Raw genomic sequence first — 25318 nt, forward strand, 5'->3', positions numbered from 1 at the left:
CAGAAACTATTTGGATTGAATTAAACGAAAAAGCTAATAATATTATAATAGGAGTAATATATAGGCCACCAAATTTAGACAGAATGGAAGCAAAGCATCTATGGGATGAAATATCTAGAGCATCTAGATCTAACAGTATTTATGTCATGGGTGACTTTAATTTTAGCGGAATAAACTGGTTGAACAAAACAGGGAATAGTGAAGCAGAAGATTTTCTAGAATTAATTGACGATTGCTTTCTTACGCAACACATTAAGGAACCAACACGGGAAAATAATATTTTAGATTTAGTGTTAACTAACAGGGAAACGCAAATTAATGACATCGAAATAGGGAGTGAGCTAGGGAGCAGTGATCACAAAGAAATCAGATTTAGCATAGAATGGAATAGACCAGTAGGAGAAAATTCTGTTAAAGTGCTAGATTTTCGAAAAGCTGATTTTAATAGCCTAAGAAATTTTTTGGGTCAAATTGATTGGAAAGGCTTGGGTATGGGGTGTGGGCCGGTCTTGGAGCGAGACATGAACCCAGCGATAGGTGACTTAAATGGGGATTTCGATGTGGATTCAATATATAACTTATTTAAGAATATTCTAAACAAAGCACAGGAACGTAGTATACCATACAAATTGAATAGATCGTATACTAATGACCCAAAGTGGATAACAAAGAATTTGAAGAACCTTATAGGTAAAAAGAGAGCTTGGTACAAAAGGATTAAAAATGGGGAGGTCACTTTAGAACAGGAATTCGTACAACTGGTTAGAAATGTTAAAAAAGAGATAAGGAAAGCAAAAAGAAACTATGAAGTTCGCATAGCAGGGCAAGCAAAGACAAATCCTAAAGGGTTTTTTCAGTTATATCGTACTAAGACTAGGGAAAGGATAGGTCCATTAAAAACTGAGACAGGTCAAATAACAGATAGTGATGAAGAGATGAGTAGTATTTTTAATAAATATTTTGTATCTGTATTTACTAAAGAGGAACTTAACAATATGCCTTCAGCCGAACAAGTCTATGTGGGTGGGGACGAGGACAGGTTGACGAGTTTAGCAGTTACCAGGGAGGATGTTCTTAAACAAATAGTAAAACTCAAACCAAACAAATCCCCAGGGCCGGATGAAGTGTTTGCTAGGGTGCTTAAAGAATGCAAAGAGGAGCTTTGTGACCCACTGTCAACCATATTTAATAAATCAATAGAGTCAGGCAGAGTGCCAGAGTTTTGGAAAGTTGCTAATGTGATACCAGTTTTTAAGAAAGGAGATAGATCACTTGCGTCTAACTATCGACCAATTAGCCTAACGTCTATTGTGGGAAAGTTACTCGAATCTATAATAGCAAATAAAATTCGTCTTCATCTTGAAAAACATAAATTAATAATTGAGTCGCAACATGGTTTTATAAATGGCCGTTCATGTTTAACAAATTTGTTATCTTTTTATTCTAGCATTGTTGAGGCAGTTGATAGTGGTAAGGATTGCGATGTTGTATACCTTGACTTTAGCAAAGCTTTTGATACAGTGCCACATGAAAGACTGATTAAAAAAATAGAGTCTCATGGTATTGGGGGTGCTATATTAAGCTGGATTAGGGCATGGCTATACCAAAGGAAACAGAGAGTTAGTATAAATGGAATCAAGTCAGAGTGGGAAAATGTTGTAAGTGGAGTGCCTCAAGGCTCTGTCCTGGGACCTCTGTTGTTTATAATATATATAAATGATTTAGATTCAGGTTTGAGTAGCAACATTTGCAAATTTGCCGATGATACGAAAATCGGTAGGGAAATTAATTCGGAGGAGGACTCACTATCACTTCAAGTTGATCTAGATAGGGTTTTGAAATGGTCAAAGGATTGGCAGATGCAGTTTAATGCTGATAAATGTAAAGTTCTGAGGTTAGGTAATGATGATAGAGTTACAAGATACGAGCTAGATGGTGTTGTGATTGCGAAGTCGGATTGCGAAAGGGATCTGGGAGTTATGATTAGTAAGAATTTAAAACAAAAGGATCAATGCATAAATGTTCGTAATAAGGCAAATCGGACACTTGGATTTATTAATCGCAGCGTTAGTAACAAGACACCTGGTGTGGTTCTCAAGCTATATCTTGCTCTAGTTAGGCCCCATTTAGATTATGCAGTTCAGTTTTGGTCGCCATATTATAGAATGGATATAAATTCACTTGAACGTGTCCAGCGTAGGATGACTAAGTTAATTCCCCAAATTAGAAATCTTTCATATGAAGAAAGATTAACAAAGCTTAAGTTGCATTCACTGGAAAGGCGAAGAGTTAGGGGTGACATGATAGAGGTTTACAAGTGGATGAATGGACATAACCGGGGGGATATTAATAGGGTATTAAAAGTATCAACACAGGACAGAACACGAAACAATGGGTATAAATTGGATAAGTTTAGATTTAGGAAAGACTTGGGTAAATACTGGTTCAGTAACAGGGTTGTTGATTTGTGGAACCAATTGCCGCGTAACATTGTGGAGGTGGGGTCCCTCGATTGTTTCAAGCACGGGTTGGACAAGTATATGAGTGGGATTGGGTGGTTATAGAATAGGAGCTGCCTCGTATGGGCCAATTGGCCTTCTGCAGTTACCTTTGTTCTTATGTTCTTATGTTCTTCTTATGTAATATTTGAGGTCTTGGGAAGGATTGATGGTGGATGAGTCTGATTCCTTTTTGTTGGAGAGTGATTCTTCTGGTTATGTGCGGCCGTTCATGGATCTCATAGTTGCTGGCTGTGTTTTTTGATTCGTAAGGTTCTTCACGGTCTGGGACATAAAAGTGCTTCGTGCAGTACAGCTGCTTTCTTGCACAGTAGTTGAACCTGATATTCATTGACCTCATGTTGAAAGCTCTGTGGATCTGGTCTGTCCGTACCCTGTCCGCCAGCGTCAGACCCGTCGCAAAGCGGAGTGCTTTGCTTTAGACCCGTTGGATCTTCAGTATGTTGGTTGTGGTTGTTAGGTTCAGAGGGGGATGTAAGGATGCTCGAGACTAGGCCTTATGATCATCCTGTACTGGTGGAGCTTGACGTGAGATGGGGCTTTTATGAAGCGGAAGAGCTTCGCCAGGGATCCATTGGCTTCTGCTGTCTTCTCAGAGGCGTACCGAGTGGAGTTGAGTAGTCTGTTGAAGTTGTACCCAAGACTGATTGATGAAGATTAAGCCACCCAGGAGGTGGCACAGGCATGAATAGCCCGTAGTTGTACCCAAGCACTATGTTGGAATTTGAGATGGCAATGGGTTCATCCCTGATCCACACCCCACCTTAATTTTCGATTGTGTAGCCCATGCAACCGATCGTCCTTATCTGGATTAGTGGTGATTCTCCATTTTCTTTCCCAGTTCGCAGGCCAGGGGAGTTCTACATTTGCTTTTCTTGTGACCGTCGCGTGTTTGGTTGCTTGGCTACTTGGGTTAGAGGTTATTACCTCTAATTCTCTATTACCTTGAGTTAGAGGTTATTACCGCTCAGACACTATATGGGGATGAACCTCACGAGTGCCCAGAGTGAGGTTCATCCTCATCTGCTGTTCATCCCAGAGATTCAGCACTCCTGGAAATGTGTTTCTGTTAGAAATATTCATCAGTATTTAAGTTATATTTTAATGATCTGTTCTATAGTAAAAGTTAGGTATTTATATAGACCAAGCCAGCACCTTGGAAGCCATGATAATAGAAAGGCTCCATATTATTTGTTTAAAGATACCACAAAATTCAGGCATTTCCTGTACCTAACATTTACAGCAGTATGCGCCAATATTGTCCCAACATGGCGCTCTCAAAATGTTTATCATCTGTATGCACCAACATATGTCCAAGATAACTGAAAAGTTTCACCATAAAGTACTCAAAATGTTTTTCTCCTAAATCCACCGACATATGATTAATTTGTATTCTTGTTGCTGGAGTATACTTACCCTACTTGGAGGGTAGAGCGACGGTCTTGATTCCCGCAGGTCGGCGTTCAATCCCCAACAGTCCAAGTGGTTGGGCACCATTCCTTCCCCACATCCTTATCCTGACCCCTTCCAAGTGCTATACAGCAGTAATGGCTTTGCGCTTTTTCCCTCATAGTTCCCTTCCCTTACTGCTGGAGGCAGTTTATTGTGCATGCCGTTGAGCAGATTTGAAAGTATGAAATCTTGGATGGTTGTGCATACGGGGGATATGCCTGATAAGTGTCGAGAGCATGACAAAAGATACAGCCATTTTATTTTGGAAGTGTGAGACTCGCGTGGCCATCAGTGTGAGGGAGTCGAACTTGAAGACTCGAAGTCTGGACACAAATAATGTCCTTTTAAAAATTCAGACCCATTTCCCTTACATCTTGCATGTGTAAAGTCTTGGGGAGAATTGTTCTCAATCGTGTTATGTTTCAGGTCAAAGATAAATTGGCTCCTAACGTATATGGGTTTATGCCCAAGTGTAGCACACAAACATGCTTTGCTGAATATTTTGTACACTCCCAGAATGGGACAAAGGCAGCCAGCTGACCTAAAGTCAGCTTTCGATGTAGCGAATGGCGAAATAATATTAGAGCAACTTGCTGAATTTGGAATCAAAGGTAATCTTCTGAGTTGGTTAAAGAGCTACCTATCCAACAGGCGTGCTAGTGTCCTATTTAAAGGAGTTAAAAGTACAAGAACAGATTCATTCGAACTAGGGACACCTCAAGGTGGTGTCGTAATCCTAAGCCCTATGCTCTTCAATATACTTATGAACAAACTTATCCATGACATACCTGTACAACCTACTGAAACTGTTATATGTTATGCTGATGATATTTGTATTATGGCACAAAGTAAACCAAGGCTACAAGTGTTACTTCTTGTTATGAATTTATTACTTGTTATGGGGAGTATGGAGTATTAATGAGAAAGGCCAATAGCTAGAATCAAGATGTATCAAAAATAGTGGAATAGATAGGCCCGGCCCCCAAGGAACATAGGTTCCTGTTAATGCTTCAAGGTTTTAGAAACAGATCTGTTGTCTAGACGACAATAACCTACACAATTTAACAGGATTAATGGATACACCTCTTCCTACGCCCCTCTTCCCTTACCCCATGCTGGGGTTATTTCTCAGATAAGTTAATTAGTATTAAGGTATCGTGCTACTAGCTAGGTGTGTGTGTTTTATTTATAAGTATTGGGTAGTATAAGCCAGTGTTTTGGGCATCCCTAAGTGTTTGTGTTGTGACTAGCGTACCACGTGGGGCTTAGCTACCCCAGGCTGCTTCAAGCCTTTCATGTGCCTCTCTTCAAGTAGACTTTACCCTAGTTTTGTCCAAGTGTAAGCCTTGTATCCTGCCTAAGTGGACCAAGGTAGTTAATGTAAGACAGAGTGGTAAAGTGTTGTTATTATAGTAATGTATATGGGGGTTATTAGAGGGTTTAATAAATAAGTTAGTATTTGAGGTGTATCAATTAATCCTGTTGAAGTGGTGTAGGTGATTGTATACTAGACAGCAGACCTGTTTCTAAAACCTTGAAACATTAACAGGAACCTATGTTCCTTGGGGGCCGGGCCTATCTATTCCACTATTTTTTATGCATCTTGATTCTAGCTATTGGCCCTTCTCATTAATACTCCATACTCCCCATGACAAGTAACATTTTCATAACAAGTGGGGGCCTGTCCGGGAGGAGCTATTTAATTGTAAAAATTTGATTTTTGAGTGCCAAAACTAAAATTCTTGCTTTCTGCAGAACGGTTGTGTGTTAGCCTAGAGCCCAGCTCATCTAGCAAAGGATACATCATGCACTGACTGGACACCCAGCTGGATCACTTCACGATTGAGGTAAGTGTGGCCTTGTGATAGGGGCCGTGCAAATTTTTATTTTTCCCATTTTTTTTTTTTACCTTTGGCTAGGTGCTAGATTAATTAGTGATGGCAGCTAAATTGCAGGAACTGGCAGATGACCCTTCAGTGGTAGAGATTAAGAAACTAACCAAATCTAATTTAGTATTGTTAGGCAAGGAATTTGGCCTCGAGTTAAAGGACACTGATAAAAAGTGAACCTTGGTGAATGAAATCTTACAACATTGAATAGACCAAGAACTATTGCCAAGTGATACACCTTGATGCCAGCCCAGTCCAGCGGAAAGTGTAGCTAGTAGGAATATGGAGCTAGAATTACAACTAGCCCAGTTAAGACTGGCAGAGCAAAAGGCAAGAGTAGCAGAGCAAGAGGCAAAATTGTTAGAGCAAAATGCTAAAGTTGATTAGCAAAGGCTCAAAAATGAGGCAGAAAGAATTAGAGCAAATACCGCTGTACCACCATCTGCCGGGGACTCGAACCCCAGGCATTATGATAAAAAACATAACTTGCCTGAATTCTCAGAGTCAGACACTGAAAGGTTTTCCAACCATTTTCAGAGACTGGCCATGTCCACGAACTGGCCAGAGGAAGAGTGGGTGAAAATCCTACAGGGAAGACTTAGAGGTAAGGCCCAAGATATTTTATAAACATGCCTGACGACGATTGTTTTGATTATAGTAAAGTCAGGGAACGGATCTTGAGGACATATGAAATTTCACCTGAAGCTCACCACCAAGCTTATTGCAACCTTAGGCCTACTCACAACCAACCTCTCACTGAATTTGCTAATGACCAAATAAGATTGTTTGAAAAATGGATTTGCTCAGCTAAAACAGAAACATACGAATCACTCATAAATTTAGTTTTAGCGGGGAATCTTATAGATAATATGCCAGAGCCTGTAGCACGGTACCTTCGAAGAGGGACAGAGGTAGATTCTAATATTATGGATTTGGCCAAGATGGCAGAGAACTACCAGTTGACAGGCAAATGTCCCAATAAAAATAATTATAGCCCACATAGTAACAAAACTTATACCCCACAGCCAGTCCAGACCAGCCCATTCTAACCCTATAACTAATGCACTTTCTGTTTCAGACATAACTAACCCTGTTAAATTGTCTAGCCCCATGGCACCTAAGGGTGAACCAAAGGGCAATCCTGTAAGTAATGTCTCTTCTCCCCAACGAGTCTGTGGTCACTGTAAGCATGCAAACCACATTACTAGCTGTTGTTGCCAACTGCACCTGGAAAAAAGACCAATGCTCTTGATGTGACACAGGGCTTGAGGCCTTTTGAAGGGTTAAGAAGTAAGACCTCCAGCCCACAGTGGTTGGACCTGCTTACCCAATTCTTGTGGAAGAGGAGACTTTTGTCTGAGGGTTCTTCCTGGAATGACGTGATCTTCCGAGACACCGGTGCCATCCAGACTTTAATCTTGGAGAGTGCGTTGCAAGGTGCCAACACTCTCGACACTGGAGAGGTAGTACTGGTCGAGGGAGTCACTAGTGATACTCGAGCAGTACCCATCCGTAAGGTTACCCTGGAATCTGACTTCCACAAGGGTGTTTGCACAGTCGGAATCACTTCTTACCTACCTTTCCCTAATGTTGATGTAATATTGGGTAATGATTTAGCAGGGGATAAGGTAGGGAACTCCAGGCTGCCTATTACGTTGCCTACCCCTAAGGTTTCCTGGATCTACCCGCCGCAGAGGATAATGTTGTGTACCCTGCGTGCGCGGTGAACAGGTCTATGGGACTTAAATGTAAGGGCAGCTCTGTGCTTGCCAAGGTGGTAAATCCCGAGGACACGAGGAACTTTCCGAGTGGTGAAAGCCAAGTGGACCTTGCGGACACATTCATGGCCCGACTCAGTGACGAGGCAGAGGACATTGTGGAGAGCCTACCATCGCCTTGTACCGATAGTAGTGAGGAGGTGGAAGAGAAAACTGTTGAGCCTCGGCCAATAGCATCTGACCAAGGCATGGACGCCTCCTTGAGTGATTTACAGAAAACTGACCCCAGTCTTGGAGAGTGTCATGATGTAGCTCTTTCTAAGGAGGAGATTGTAGATGCAGCAACTGGGTACTATTGCAATGATCAGATTTTGATGAGAAAATGGAGACCACAGAGTTCTCCCTTGTCAAATGAGTGGAAGATAGTCCACCAGGTTATGTTGCCTACCTGCTATAGAGAGAAAGTTTTGGCAGCTGCTTATGATGATCCTATGGGGGGACATCAAGGTATTAATATTACTTATCACAAAATTTTTAAACATTTTTATTGGCCCAAGCTGAAAAACGATGTGGCAAAATTTGGTAACTCATGTATTCCTTGTCAGCTTGTTGGGAAACCTAACCAGACACCACCTAAAGTGTCTGGTTAGACACTTAAGTCCTCTAAGGCCTATTGTCATGCCAGAGGAACCATTTTCTCATGTGGTAATGGACTGTGTTGGTCCATTACCTAGAACTAAGTCTGATAATAGCTACCTAATCACGATGATGTGTATCATGACCTGTTACCCAGAGGCTTTTGCTGTAAGGAATATCCGAGCAACGACTGTTGTTGCTCGTATGTTGCAATTTTTTTCTACTTTTGGACTGCCTCGGGTCGTGCAAACAGACAATGGTACTAATATTAAGTCTGACATTTTTTAACAATTCTGTAAGAACCATGGAATAACTCATAAGGTTTCTAGCCCATACCATCCACAGAGTCAGGGGTAATTGAGCAGTTCCATCAAACACTTAAGCAGATGTTGAAGACATTGTGCGAGAATTCCCACAATTTCTGGGATGAGAACCTGCCTTATGGTTTGTTTGCTGCTCGAGAGGGGCTACAAAGTTCACTGGGTTGTTCTCCTATTGAGTTAGTCTTTGGCTATAAAGTTCGTGGAACCTTGCAAATGATACAGGAGAATCTGTTAGGCAACGTAACGTTGACTGAAGGTTCGGCTTTCTTTGCGCAACACCAACAGAGACTCGGGGACTGCAAGGCGGCTGCACTAAAGTATCTTGGGAAGGCCCACGATAATATGAAAGAACGACACGATGCTAAGGCTAAGTTGCAGGTATTTCAGCCTGGTGACCCTGTCCTGGTATTAAAGCCTCAACTAGGGAACAATATGTCACAAGTACGAAGGCCCATATGTTGTGACAGAAAAGGCTGGGGACCTCACGTACAAAGTGAGGCACCCCAGACAAGCGTAACCAGGTGATGCTCGTACACTTCAATTGACTGAAGAAGTTCCAGGGCCCCAGGCCCGTTGCACTAACCAATGTTTCCTTTTCTAGTGAGGGAGGGGATGATTGTTCTGGGGAACCAACTAATCTCATTCTCAATAATTCTAGTTCTGTGAATGCTGTGGAGGAGGGACTGTCCCATTTGCAGATGGCCCAACGTGAAGAGGTGCAGTCGTTGCTTGACGAATTCTCTAGTCTGTTCGGGGAGGTCCTGACCCAGACTGATGCCATCTACCATGATGTCAAGTTGACGGACTACACCCCCATTCGTCTTCAACCCTATCGGATAAGTTCGGAAAAAAGGCCATCGTGTGGAACGAAGTCGACTTCCTGCTCCAGCACGGCCTCATTCAGCAGAGCCAGGGCTCTTGGTGCTCGGCCTGCCTTTTGGTCCCCAAACCATACGGCTCCTGGTGATTATGCACCGACTATCGGCAGCTCAACAAGGTGACCATTGTGGATGCCTATCTGCTGCCCCTCCTAGAAGACTGCATTGACGAGATCGGAAACGCCATGTTCGTCTCGAAATTCGATCTCTCGAGAGGTTACTATCAGATCCTGCTCACAGAATGTGCCAAGCAACTAACTGCTTTTGTAACACCCGATGGTGTCTTCGAGTATCAAGTGTTACCGTTCGGCTTGCGTAATGCCCTTGCCACATTCCAGAGGCTAATGAACTCTCTGCTCGCTAATGTGTCAAATTGTCGGATGTATTTAGATGACATTGTGCTCTTTGATAGTAATTGGGCTGACCACATATCTAGGTTATGCCAGTTGTTCACAGTTTTGAAAAGTGGAAATTTAACTCTAAATGCAAAAAAGTGTCATTTTGGCCAAGGCACAGTGACGTACCTCATTTACGAAGTGGGCCAAGGAAAAGTGTTACCTTGGCAAGATAAAATCAGTGTCATTCTGGAGTATCCAGTGCTCCGGTCTAAAAAGAACATTCAAACGTTTATCAGTATGTGTGCGTACTGCCGAAGCTTTTGTCAGAACTTTTCCAGTGTCGCCACTCCTCTCACGGACTTGTTGCTGATGGCCATTAAATTTAAGTGGTCAACAGACTGTGCACAGGCATTAAAAAATTTGAAATTGATCTTAGCTTCCGCCCCAGTGCTCGCTAGTCCAAGGTTTGACTGACCGTTTAAAACTCATGTTGACGTGTCTGACTCGGGTGCTGGTGCAGTGTTGTTGCAAATTGGGAATGATCAAGTGGACCACCCAGTATACTATTACTCTGTGAAATTTAACAAGGTGCAACACAATTATTCAGTGGTAGAAAAAGAAGCATTGGCGCTAGTGTTTACATGTAAAAAGTTTGAAGTATATCTAACAGGTAATATAGTGGAAGTATACACGAACCATAACCCACTAGTGTTCTTAAACCAGATGAAGGAGAAAAATAAACACATCCTCAGGTGGGTATTGTACCTACAGGACTTCAGTCTTTCCATTATCCATCGATCAGGCCGGCTCAACGTGATAGCCAATGCACTGTCCCGGTAACCTGAGTAACATTCATCTGAGCCACAGGAAGCCATATACCAACTGTCATGCTTTAGTTATTTTTTTTAGGTTCTCCTGTGACATTAAATATTCCGTGTCAAATTTATTTACTTCCCCGTTTTTGTTTTTTGTTTTTTTTTGTATGTGCTTTTTCTTTCAGAGAATTCCATTTTGTGTGTGCCTTTTCTTTAAGAAAATTTATTTTTTGTGTACTTTTTCTTTCAGAGAATTCCTTTGTGCTTTTTTTTGCAGAGAAATTTTAGTTTTTGGTTGATTTTCTTTTATTACATAGATTTTCCTTTTTATTCTCTGTATGCTCTTACAAAAAATATGACTACTATTCTAGTAGCCACATTTTTTTCTCTGAAGGGGGGAGTAGTGTTATGACCCTGAGTTCCTTAGTTGGAAACCAGAGGTCAAATTGAGCTCTAAATAATTACTTTACATTAATTGATAGGACTGCTGATGCCTTTTTGCTCCTATCTTCCTTGCCAGACATAAGACTAATCTTGTTTCTCACACATCATTAAGACTCTGGGCTTGTTGATTATTAAATATAATATTGAACTAGTTATCAGCTATGTTTAGAAAGGATTTAAGTAACTAGTAAAGTATGTCTGAGTAAACTTGGAATGATGGCTGCTGTACGATTAGCTGAGTATCCGACCGGCAGCGATCAGAGTAAGGGAACACAGAGGCTGCTTCCTTCTTCTCTGGACTACTGTGCTTGGGTTAACATCTCTCCTGTGTGGCTCTGTCTCCTCCTCTTACTACTCCTCTCTTCCCTTACCCCATGCTGGGGTTATTTCTCAGATAAGTTAATTAATATTAAGGTATCGTGGTACTAGCTAGGTGTGTGTGTTTTATTTATAAGTATTGGGTAGTATAAGCCAGTGTTTTGGGCATCCGTAAGTGTTTGTGTTGTGACTAGGGTACCACGTGGGGCTTAGCTACCCTAGGCTGCTTCAAGTCTTTCATGTGCCTCTCTTCAAGTAGACGTTACCCTAGTTTTTTCCAAGTGTAAGCCTTGTATCCTGCCTAAGTGGACCAAGGTAGCTAAAATAAGATAGAGGAATGTATATGGGGGGGTTATTAGAGGGTTTAATAAATAAGTTAGTATTTGAGGTGTATCCATTAATCCTGTTGAAGTGGTGTAGATGATTGTATACTAAACAGCAGATCTGTTTCTAAAACTTTGAAGCATTAACAGGAACCTACGTTCCTTGGGGGCCGGGCCTATCTATTCCACTATTTTTGATACATCTTGATTCTAGCTATTGGCCCTTCTCATTAATACTCCATACTCCCCATAACAAGTAAGATTTTCATAACAGATGCATTCTCCAAGAAAGTAGTAGAATGCGGCCTCATAATCTCTTTTGATAAAACAAGGGTTCTTGTTCCCCATTCTCTTCATCTTAACTATACTATTAATGGAGTGCCCATGGAGACTTGTGAGTCTTATAAATATCTTGGAGTCAGGGGTATTGATACAAATCTCATCAGCAACCTACTCAAAAAACTTGTTGAGCGTCTTAAACCTCTCAAAACTCTCGTGGGCAAAGGATTTAGCATTAACATAAAATATGCTCGTAATTTTTATATTGCCTTTATACGGTCTGTTGTTGATTATTATGCCTTGCGTCTTAATTTTTCTCCTAAACAATTACAAGGATTAGATGTAGTACAGAATGATGCCATGCACATCATCCTAGGTTATCCTAGAACTGTCAAAATTGTTAATATGAGAAAGGAACTAAAATTATGTTCCATTTACGAAAGAATAGTCCTACTTAGTACTATGTTTTGCGCCAAAACTTTGAAAAATAATGGTCCCCTAGCTCTAATCAAATTAAATTGAGATCCATTCTAAACAATTCTGACTGTTCCCTCAATCCACCGCAAAATGTTCCTTACAGTGTGTGGCTCAGTTGTTGTGCCTATAATCTATAATGTGTCTCCTAATCCTGATAACTCTGTTCACTATATTCCCCCTTGGAAAGATGTGCAGGTTTCTATACATTATACCCCCTTCAATGTAAAACAAATGTATAACACTGAAACTATGAGATGTATAACATTAGAAACTTTTGACAGTCATCTTCAAAATCTCAAACCGACTGAATCCTATGCCTTTACTGATGGCTCTGTGCAGTTAGGTACTGGTAGAACAGGTTGTGCATGTGCAGTATATAAAGGGAATGAAATGATCATGTCTAGTTCACAGAGACTGAAAAACTGGGCAAGCACGACACAGACTGAGCTATTGGGTATTTATCTAGCCACTGAGTACCTAAAGCTCAATGGTGGTGGAGTTATTTTCTGTGACTTTAAAAGTGCTCTGCAGTCCTTAAATAACCCATCATAATGTATGTCTGAAGTAGCTTGTAATATTAAATGGAATTTAATTTTTGCCAATGATAATAACTATTGTACAATATTATTGTACAATAATTATTGTAACTATTTGTGTGGATCCCATCCTATGTTGGAGTTGGAAAACATGACTTTGTAGATCAATGAGGCTTGCAGGAAAGAAAACATTGATTATGACTTTGGACTATCTTATGAAATTATTAGAATCATACAAATTAAAGAAATTAATTCAGATTTAGAAGAACTAAGAAATGCCTAGAGACCTGAAAGCTGCAGTATTAAAAGTTATGACAAGTTTTGTAATAATAGGTATTTGTATGGTCAGCACAGTAACCGAACCAGGCAATGTGATATAGTCATTGCGCGAATTCGCCTTGGCTATAGACAGATCTGGCAGGTTAGTGAGGCTGAGCCACTACCAGAATACTCAGATTGTAAACTCTGTGATAAACCTTTAAAGCATTCACTAGAACACTATATTGTTGAATGTGGAACTGTAAAAGACTTTAGACCTCCTGGCCTCTTGTACCACCAACTGTTTATTTATTTCATTGACTTAGGTGTTCTGGACGACATCCTGAAAATTTATCCGTAATTTACTTGTCCATATTAAAGAATGAAGCACAATTTTATTTATATTAATTCTAAGCTGTATCACTTATGAACCCATCCCTGCCATTGTGTGGCAGTGCACAATAAAAGTTGTTTCCACATATTCATACATTAAAACATTGATTGCAACCATGATATACATGTGCTTCAGCCTACAACTCACACTTATTGTCTTGTGTATGACCCTCTGTCCTGCGTGACAGTGAATACCAGCATTATCCTCACTTTATTAAGGCTTAATTGAAATCCTATGATTAGGATAAATTGTAATTAATTTTGTCAATAAAGATGTTAATAATAATAAATTTATAAATATATTGTTAAGTGACCATATATATTTGTATACTTTGTGTGGATGTACTATGTGTCTGTATGTACAGCGGACTATTAAATGTTTCAAGGTGTTGTTGATATATAATATCAATGTTGATATTAATATGTAATAATAAATAATATCAATATGTTGATATATAATATATGTGTAATAATAACAAATTCTGCTTTCAGACAACACTCAGCCCCCTTGTTTAACTCCCTAAACATGCTAAACATAATCTCACTCCACAAATTCTCTTGTGTCAACTACATTTACAAAACCCTGTTCTTAAATGCAAATCCTGCTCTGAAACTCTCCCTGGACAGATGTAATAGGACCCATTATCACCACACCAGAAATAAATATCTCTTTGATATCCCCAGAGTCAAACTTAATCTGTGTAAACACTCTATGCAAATAAAGGGACCCAATCTATGGAACTCACTCCCTATTGAATTCAAAAGCTGTCCAACTTTTGCGTCATTCAAAAACAATACTAAAAAGTACCTAATTTCATCTTCATAGTTGTTTTACATTTTGCTTTAAAATTGCACTGTATCTATTGCTACCCAATCTCCCAATCTTTATGTACCCAATCTGAACATCTTTTTCATTGTGATCATTGTTGTCTTCTTATATGTGCTAACAATCTGATGTATAGTGTCTATTAATCTTGTTTAAATTACCAATCAAGCTGTCAATGTAATCAATCAGAGCTTTAATATACCAATGTGCTTTAATATACTTACTAATCTCTCTCATCTCCTTTTTTTTTTCTTGCAATGTATTTGTTATCATTTTATTAATTCTGATAGAATTTACCTACTTAAAATTATCTGTTAGATTAAGGACCTGCCCGAAACGCTGCGCGTACTAGTGGCTTTACAAGAGTGTAATTACTGTACTATGCTATGTATTCTCACAAACCCAATGTACCTTCTTGTATATAAATAAATAAATAAATAAATATATGTTTTGGGTGCCTTGTTAACCAGCTAACTCATTGTTGAGGGACTTGTGAGACCCCTGGCCAGCGTGCGAGAGTGTGAGTGCCTGTTTGTGTGTCAGTCATGATTCAGGGCAGCCAACCCAGGTGGTTGTTTCATGAATTATTATTATGGTTTGTTATTATTATATTTAATGAACTTCTGCGAATGTTCTAGTGAAGTGAGTACTACAGAATGTAATATTTGTACCCCGAGTGAATGAGTACCCCGAGAGGGTGGAATTATTCATTCACAGTTGGTAGTGGCCGAGGTGACCAGTGGGGCTGGGTAGAGGCCCGCCACACCGGTCTGAGCTCCATGGAAGGTTTCACTTGTACAGTATTGAGTTCTCAGGAGCTTAATTAAAATTACATACAATTCATGTCGGTGAAAGGTACGATTGTGATTTAATTTGGATCTGAGTTATCATGTAATCAGCGTATATCCTTTAAATTGATGTACAATTTCGTGGTTTAAGGGACGTTATAAATTTGTCCATGTGGGGACTCGTTTTGTCAAGCTAATTGGAACTCAAACTTTTTCAATGAGTGCTGACTCTTCCAGTCCTGAGGAACGTAGGTTTTTTTTTAGGGAGTCCCGGTAACTTGTAAGTTTGTCTGTGTCGAGTTCCTTGAAGTTGCTCAGCACTGGATACTTTAACGTTCTTGAGTCTATCGAGATTTCGATTTTGATAGTCAATGGAGACTTTAAAGTTGGATAACGTCACATTTAGTACAACTTAACCACATCACTTAGATTCACTTCAGCTGCCGTCTAGTGTACCAATGTTCCTAAACTTTATCAAACTAAGTTCGTGACTAGCTAACTTTACAACATCTTGTAAATCTAGTGCGCCAATGTTGTTGAGTCCGTGTTCCACAAGCTTGACCTTTAAGTAATATCTAGCTTAAGTGACAAGTGACAATTTAATTAACTTTAATATATTGTAAATAATGTGTAAATTGCTGTTATTGTGAGTGATGAATTCACCCTAGAAAAGTGGTGGATGCTACTGTAGGCTTTTACTATATCCCTGACCGAATAAAGATGTTATTTACTTGAGGCCAAGAGTGCCAACTGTTGAAAGGGGGAAGTGTGCCCCACGAGCATTCCCTGTCCACACAACACAGCCATGATCAAGAAGTAACACACACAACACAGCCATGATCAAGAAGTAACACATAACACAGTCATGATCAAGAAGTGACACACACAACACAGCCATGATCAAGAAGTAACACACACAACACAGCCACGATCGAGAAGTGACACACACAACACAGCCATGATCAAGAAGTAACACACACAACACAGCCACGATCGAGAAGTGACACACACAACACAGCCATGATCATGTAGTGACACATACAACACAGCCATGATCATGTAGTGACACATACAACACCGCCACGAAGTAGTGACACATACAACACAGCCATGATCATGTAGTGACACATACAACACAGCCATGATCATGTAGTGACACATACAACACCGCCACGAAGTAGTGACACATACAACACAGCCATGATCATGTAGTGACACATACAACACAGCCATGATCATGTAGTGACACATACAACACCGCCACGAAGTAGTGACACATACAACACAGCCATGATCAAGTAGTGACACATACAACACAGCCATGATCAAGTAGTGACACATACAACACATCCATGATGAAGTAGTGACACATACAACACAGCCAAGAAGTAGTGAAACATACAACACAGCCATGATGAAGTAGTGACACATACAACACAGCCATGATCAAGTAGTGACACATACAACACAGCCAAGAAGTAGTGACACATACAACACAGCCATGATCAAGTAGTGACACATACAACACAGCTAAGAAGTAGTGACACATACAACACAGCCATGATCAAGTAGTGACACATACAACACATCCATGATGAAGTAGTGACACATACAACACAGCCAAGAAGTAGTGACACATACAACACAGCCATGATCATGTAGTGACACATACAACACAGCCATGATCATGTAGTGACACATACAACACCGCCACGAAGTAGTGACACATACAACACAGCCATGATCAAGTAGTGACACATACAACACATCCATGATGAAGTAGTGACACATACAGCACAGCCAAGAAGTAGTGACACATACAACACAGCCATGATCAAGTAGTGACACATACAACACAGCCATGATCAAGTAGTGACACATACAACACAGCCATGATCAAGTAGTGACACATACAACACAGCCAAGAAGTAGTGACACATACAACACAGCCATGATCAAGTAGTGACACATACAACACAGCCATGATCAAGTAGTGACACATACAACACCGCCAAGAAGTAGCAACACATCAGACAGCGTCCACACCACTGACACACCACACTCTGTACTATAAGTAATGGTGTACATACCTGGCGCTGAGCACAGGAACCAGAGGACTGTTCTTGCGGCCGATCATGGCAAACATCAGAGGCAGAAAAAGCTCTTTTGATAAATAGAAATCACAACGACCTGTTTGATGAAGAGACCTCGAGACAATAGTTGCCTTAAATGTTTTACAGAAAATTGCTTCTACTTGATCAATTATATTTTGCAATTTTTTAATAGATAAATTAAACGTTCTGATGTCTACTACAAAAATATTAGTAATGTTGAAATCAAATACGAAAGAGACCTATGTTTGAGAAGTCCTGAGCTACGAAGACCTTCTCAGTGAGCTCCTCAAGAATGAGCACAGAGCGTCCTGGTCTCAACAGCTTGTCCACACTCTCCGGGAACTCTGTGCTCCGCTGGTAGAGCATGCGACCCTTCTCCTCTAGGTCCCAGGCCTTTTTATATACACCAGATGTTGCACTCTGTCGATATATGCAAGTTGATAACTAAACCAAAATCTCTGCTCCTAAAGATGTTACTCGATATCTATTATCATATTCATCCACAAGCAGCATACATGACAGTCAGGGAATATTAAATATAAATGTTAGAATGTAGAAATTTGTGTAACTAGGTTAAATCAGGTGGTATCTGTAATTTTTATATATTATTTAAAACAAAGTGTCACCTGTTAAAGCTCTGATGTCATAGTGATGTGACACAAGCAACCTTAAGAACTACATTGAGTCAAATAGTGCCACTTAAGTCTCTATAAATAAGAGTGATAAAATTCAAATGTTCCTCTCCTATATGATAAAGTGGAGAGAGATGCTGTTCTCTGTGACAGTTTTGCCTCATGTTGAGTGCTTCAGACAAGACAAATATTAGAAAACTACGACTACCATTATGAAAATTAATTACATTATTGAGGATAATAAAGTAATTACATTCAGCGGTAATGGCTTCAAACCCAGAATGTATGAATATGTCAAAAAAACATTTGGTATGTATGATATTCCTGTTATCTAAGATCACATGAATTTGAATGGTGAATTTGACATCTTATGAATTTGATAATCTCTCTGAATTTGGTATAGTTCTTTTTACACTGCCAGCACAAAAATGTATAATGTCTGGTCAGATCCTGGATGACCCTGTAGTGGTACAGCTTTCCTGTGGCATACGTTAAAGTTATGCTTTAACTTTAGGCTTGGTCGACGTCATACCTATGTACTTAGATTGAAGGCTGCATCCTTCGTGGGGGCAAGTGTATATATTTATACCACGTTTGCCTGCTGTAAAGGGTTCTCCGTTGGCTTCAGGCTGTTTTTAACAAGGAGGTCGGTAGTCTTCTTTGTTTTAAAGAATATGATCAGGTCTATGTTTTGGTTAGGAGTTATGCTTTTTTCTCCTTTATGGATTATTTCTTTCATTATTCTTTCAATTTTTTATGTTCATTGTGCATGGTTGATTTGTAATATAATTTGATTGGAGGTGTTGTGGCTTCTGTTCTTGGTTCAGGATTGTACCATCGGTCTAGGTGTCGTCTTATAGTAGTGTTTATTTCTTTGTTGCTATATCCATTGTTCACTAATACTTGAGGTATTCTTTCAAACTCTTTACTCGCGTTGCTCCATTCAGAGCAGTGGGTAAAGGCTCAACGAATATAAGCGTTGAGAACACTATCTTTGGGGGCACTCACTCCTACCGTTTAGTCATAATCCTATGTTTGTAGACTTTGTATATACGCTGATGCGTAGAGAGGCTCCTGTTTTTGTAATTAGTACAACCAGGAATGGCAGACTGTTATTTTCACTTTTTTCATGGGTAAATCGGAGTACTAACTCTCTATATGGCTTTTTAGATCAATTAGTTAGCTGGGTTTTTTACTATGACGAATATGTCATCTACATAACGGCAGTATACCATTGGTGTTTGCCTACTACAGAAGACTCTACCTTCGATGGTTCCCCATGTAAAAACTAGCGAATAACACTCCTAGGGGGAAGCCCATTTCTAATCCGTCTATTAGTAGATACATGTCCCCTTGCGGACTGATGAAAGGGGCTTCCTTTGTTCATGCCTCGAGAAGGCTCTTCAAGTGTGGCTCAGGTATGTCTAATTTGTGGGTGCTCTCGTCTCTGTATACTCTGTCCACTGTTATTTCTATGGTGGTGTCGACCGGAACGTTGGTAAATATGGATTTGACGTTCAGTGAACCAATAATTCCTTCGGGCTTTGTAATTTTGCGTAAGGAAATCTGCTGATGATGAAGACTTTAGTTGCTTGGAGTGTAGTGTAGGATATGCCTATGGCAATGTAGAGACACATAAACCAGGTAACATATTACACCCAATAATAAGCCAAATACCATCTCCAACCTATCACCTGGCAAAAAGACTTAACGAACTCCTAACTCCATACACTCCAAGCAACTATAGTCTACAATCATCAGCAGATTTCCTAGAAATAATAAAAATTACACAGCCCGGGGGAATTATTGCTTCACTGGACGTCGAACCCCTATTTACCAACGTAATACCAAGAACTCTTCCATTGTGAAGGACTCGAACCTTAGAAAGCCAGGTGCATCATACACACTGGCATAACCAGTACTCTAACTGCTACACCATGACAGATCGTTAAAAGGGTTGAAAGTCGGGAGGTATTTCCCCAACATAACTTGTGCGTTTATGCAAGTGTGTTGTATGTTTCAGGCTTGCATTTTCTCCATTAAATGTGTCTGATTTGATGAAAATGAATGCTTCATCTCTTGCCACTGACTAGTGTCGTTGGGGATTGATATGTTGGGGAAATACCTCCAACAAATAAAGGTATTTATTTATTGATATGAGGTGGGTGTTCCCATGCACACTCCCCAGACAATTGGGTCATGACATGGTTAAAATGAATGCAACCTTAAGTTCTACTGAACACACGAGGGTTTACTGAGGCTTCCACTGAAGCCGGACCAGCGTTTTCACACAATCTTCCACATGCACTGTGGCTGTCATCTAAGAATGTTCAACCTGTGATGTTCCATTTTTCAATACACAGAGAGTAATCACACTAATGTGATGTATCAATGTGAAAATCTGTAGAAGCTGTGATGAAAACTTGAACCTATTCAGTGGGTAGTCCCTCACACACGCCCAAGACAATCAGGCTACGACTTTGTAGAATCCTTCGGAAACCCTCGTGTGTTCAGCAGAACTCCAGGTTGCAATCTTTTTGACCATGTCGTGTCCTGATTGTGTGGGAAGTGTGCATGGTACTACCCACTCCATAAATTCGAATCCTCATCATGGCTCCTACGGATTTTTCTCGAGTGATAAATTAATCATTAAATTAAATAAACCAATATTCCACAAACTCTCGGCTGAGTAGATGGACAGACACCATTCTCTCGCCAACCCTAGTACCTGTTGTTTTAGCTCCACGCCACGTCAGAGCCCTTCAGTGGGTGTTTCCCCAGAATTACGAACTATAATTTGTTTTTGGTCATACAATCCATAAGTGTTTTTCAAGGGACATATCATTACTAAGTGCTACAAGAAGAATTAGGCACAAGCCGGGACACTACATTTACCCAGCTTCAGTAACAAAATACTGTGCTCAGCTCTGCAGATGGAGGATTGAGTGCACCACCAGAAGGTCGACTCGAGCACCTTGTCTCCACATAACAAGGATAGTTGTGACTGTTTCATATGTTATTAATGTGATGTCAAATTAGCATTATTATAATAATAATAAAACTAATTATTATTATTATTATTATGATTACTATTATATGTCACTAACAGTTTCATTTAGAGCATCGGTTATATTGTGGGGCCTTAACCCCAAACTAAGTAAGTGAAGAATCAATAGCTGAATTATTTACTTGCCATATACTTACATGGCAAGTTCTGATATAAATTTAAAAAATATAAATATTATGATATAAATTAAATTTTCTATTGAATATATGTAAAATAACAACATACCAAGAGATTTATTTCAAATTCATAGGCTAGGTTACTCATATTCCAGTTTGGTTGTTTGGTATTGCATGTAAGGTCATCATATAACTGGTGCCTCACTGCCCAAAACCTAAATATAAATGAATGAATGAATGTTAATATGAGGCTTCTCAGTAGGTGTGCGAGAGCTGCGATAGCATACCAGCATTCTGTAACCTCTCTACACAGCAGTAGACTACGTGACAGAGCCTACACACTCTTCCCATCTATGTGCAAGCCCAGCTCCTGTGCCAGGTAATTCCACGACAGGCTCACCATAGCCCGTGCTACTTCAAACATTTTGTTCAGAGTAACTGAATCTTAAGCATCATCAACAACATGTGCATTGGGGTTTCATTCTTTATTTTCTAAGTATCAATAGACATCCTAGTATATTCATAGTAGTGAGATGTATATATTTAAATTATATGAAGCTTCAGAGTTGTAAGATTAATTAGTACCCAGTTAGAAGTGTCAGGAAAAACACCGACCTACTTTAATAATCCTAGTTACAATATGCAGATATTGCACTGCTGTTCTTGTACTAACCTATTAACCAATATTAATACAAATTCATTTAATAACTCGTTCAAAAAATGAGATTATAGTGGAATTTTCCATTAAACATGGGAAATATTATTGCCACATCATTAAAATATCTACATTCAATATAAATCAATAACTTAAAACTCCCAGTCCAGAGTTAAAATGACTAAAAAAAAACTGGTACCTGTGACTGGATCAAATAAAACAATCAATAAAATAAACGCCTCCCTACCTTTGGCCATAAATAAACAGAAACTGAACCAGTTCTGGTGACGTCACCAGCCGGGAAGGAGGAGGGAGGCGGCCAATGTTGAAACAATCTGCTCTCGTGAGATGGCCCAAAGAAGCACAACGTTTGCACTCGTAACCAGAGTCATCCTCTACGTTCTTCAGCTGTCACAACCTCTAAATAACGAAAGTACCTCTTATCCGTTTGTCCTAAACAGTCTAAATTTTATTACTAGGCCTTTTAATATTATTAACGACATTACAGTTAGGAGGCGGGAGAACCCCCAAACCAGGGTGAGCACCTCACAGTCCAGTAAAATCCTAATAACCATAATTTGGAACGTGCCATATCTGTATAGTTGCAGTAGATACACTGTATTCTTCTGGCAGATCTAATGTGGTCACCTGGGGACCAATCATCTTCAACGGGTTGTTTACCGAGGGAACAGATCCATAGGCCACGAGGTCCTTATCTGGCAGATTTTCCACAAGCCCGCAGTTTTACCCGTACTGAAGCCTTCAAATCAGATAAGGCATTGGTGTACAAACTAACTCCAGTAGATTAATAAATTAACACTTAGTATAATTTTCGCATCAATCAATAAATTTTCGATTGATAGGCTACTATAATTAATTACCCCCTTCCCAAGTTGTGATGGGATATGACTTGTGGGAGAATTTAAATCCACACAATCCGCTCAATTAAACATGCAGTCCACTAAGCTATTGTAAGAAAAAGAGTCAATTATACCTCATAAATAAAAATTCTCTAGATAAATAAATTAATTAATAATTAAAACAAATTAAATAATATCTCACGAGTCAGAATTCCCCACAAGAAGTTTACTGGAGTTTTTTTTAATTCATATTCTGCATAAAGAATTAGATCAGGAAAGAGTGTTATGAAGTAAAAAACATATATCTGGTCCTTGGAACCCCCCATAAAGTGGACCAGATCAGACTGGTCCATCAAACTAAACAAAGAAGACTATAATTAGGCTGGTCTTTCTAACTGCATGTATGGCTTTTAATTATGCAAGCTCTATAAATGTTCAAATAGGGCCCATGGCCCATACTTCCTGTAATTAAAATTTCAATATTTAAAATTTCTAATCTGTTGAGAACAAAAATGATATACCACTAGACCCCTACATTTCAACTTAGCCTAACCTAATGTTATTTATCTATCTATATAAATAAAAATGTAAATGTTCGTTTGTTGAAAATCACTAATCTCCGAAAGTTCTTCACCGATTGCTTTGAAATTTTCACACAATGATGCATTCGCATCCAAGCGAGATTATATATACATATTATATAGATGTCAAGTCTGTGACAGGAAAAAAATGCTTCGTTTGAAAAACTGTATTTTCCGTGTGTTTTTCATGGGAGGGAAATCTTCGAAACCACTTTACCGATTTCTTTGAAATTTTGACACAACGTTTCATTCGAATACACGCGTGTTTTTATATACCAACTGAATAGATGCCACACCTGTGATAGGTAAAAATATGTTTTTTTTTTTTTAAACAACACCATTTGTTGCACATAATAGCAACTCACGCTAGACTAAATATGTTACGATTCCATTTCAATGTGTCCAACTGCATTGATAAATTGAATTTTCATAGATTTCGATTTATTTGCCTTTTGATTTAATTATTTTATGTGACATTGTGTTGAAATTGAGCTGTGTTGTTTACCATACTGTTCATTTCATAAGTATAAGTATAGATGCCACATCTCTAATAGGTAAAATAATTCCTTTTTAAGAAACAGCGCCATCTGTTGCACGCAAGAGCGACACACACTATACTAAATTTGTTATGATTCCATTTTGAATGTTTCTGATTTCATTGACAAATTGAATTTTCATAGATTTCGATTGATTTTCATTTTGATTAAATTTTTTTATGTGACATTGTGTTGAAATTGAGCTGTGTTGTTTACTATACCGTTCATTTCCTAAGTATAATTTATTTTTTTATTTTTTATTTATTTTTTTTTAACTGTTTTTCTTATATTTCAGTGAAGGGAACACCAGATCATTTGATGTTCCCTATTTTCTAATAGAAATATCAGATAATTTGGGAATGCATTTTGCAAGGGAGTGGGTAATGGTTGGATGGACGAGGGGACAGAGGATTGGAGAATAGTGGGGGAGGACAAGGGACAAGAGAGTAGGTATGGTGGGGAGGATGAGGGGATGGGGGAGGGGAAAATGGTAGGGAGGACGAGGGGACGGTGGGGTGGGTGGAATAATTAGGAGGACGAGAGGATGGTAGAGTGAGGAATAGTGGGGATGACAAGGAGACGGGGGAGTGGGGAATGGTTGGGAGAACGAGGGGACAGGGGAGTGAGGAATGGATGGGACGAGGGGACAATGGAGGGGGGGAATGGTGGGGAGGACTGGGAGGCAGGAGAATGTTGCTGTGGCTGGGTACAGCTAGTCATAAAATAAATAAATTCTAGGGAAATTGAGTGACTACAGATAATATTTGAAAGCACTGCTACTCTATTAACGCTTACCATTATCTACTTCTATTGTAATAATTTATGAAAATTTGAGTTCACTTTAATATTTAAGCAGGCACTCAACCTTCATCCTCAACACAGCTTAATGGAAAACTGAAAGCTTACCCACATAACTTACTCGAAGAGACTGAACATAAGCTGATTCTGCTTCCCAGATCAACGAGACAGAGGGGTCGTCGATTGCCGCTTGGAGGCTTTGGTAGGGCTGAGGAATGTGTCTCACCGCCAGGAGAGACATGAGGTTCCCAGCGTAGCTCCGTGACAACACCAGTGTCACCATCATCCAGCCGGCAAGTAGCATTCGCTGCCACCATTGGCCTTTCCCAACCAAGATGTCTGTTGGGATGTGAACGTTTGAGAAACTCTCCCATTTGTTATAAATCTGTAGTTTATCTGTAGAAAGTTCATGTGCATCTTACGGCCTTTCTTTCCCATGATGGTTTTTCTATGTGTAAGCATCTATGTGGTTTTAGTACTTACCTATGTGTACGTACCTGAAGGTCCTTTCATTTAATCATTTATTATTTCTATGTTGATACATTGTTGAACGAGCAAGTAGTGTTGGCTGCAGCATAGGTTGTACTAAGGCTAGGGTTTTCAGTTGTGCTGATTATCTAGTTATATTGACACCTGCCAAACGTCCCTCATACAAATTTATAGAAATATGTGAAAGATATACAGAGTCCTGGCAAATATGCTCCAGTTGCTTTTAAGTTATTGTATTCGTTTTACCCAGAACTTAAACT

At 39.6% G+C, this 25318-nt stretch overlaps 1 protein-coding gene across 1 annotated transcript in view; it reads right to left on the minus strand.

Moving 5' to 3' along the window:
* The window catches only part of LOC123759550 (ionotropic receptor 93a-like), an 84549-nt gene extending 59649 nt beyond the window's left edge, over positions 1-24900 (minus strand). Inside the window, exons 1-3 of the mRNA XM_045744663.2 lie at positions 24691-24900; positions 17564-17744; positions 17301-17400 (exon numbers count right to left, since the gene is read on the minus strand). Coding sequence (XP_045600619.1) covers positions 17301-17400; positions 17564-17744; positions 24691-24873 — 464 coding nt within the window. The 5' untranslated portion in view covers positions 24874-24900. The remainder of the gene's footprint in view (positions 1-17300; positions 17401-17563; positions 17745-24690) is intronic.
* Between the last annotated feature and the right edge of the window lie 418 nt (positions 24901-25318).

This window comes from Procambarus clarkii, chromosome 32 (assembly GCF_040958095.1).
Source record: "Procambarus clarkii isolate CNS0578487 chromosome 32, FALCON_Pclarkii_2.0, whole genome shotgun sequence".
Lineage (NCBI taxonomy): Eukaryota > Metazoa > Arthropoda > Malacostraca > Decapoda > Cambaridae > Procambarus > Procambarus clarkii.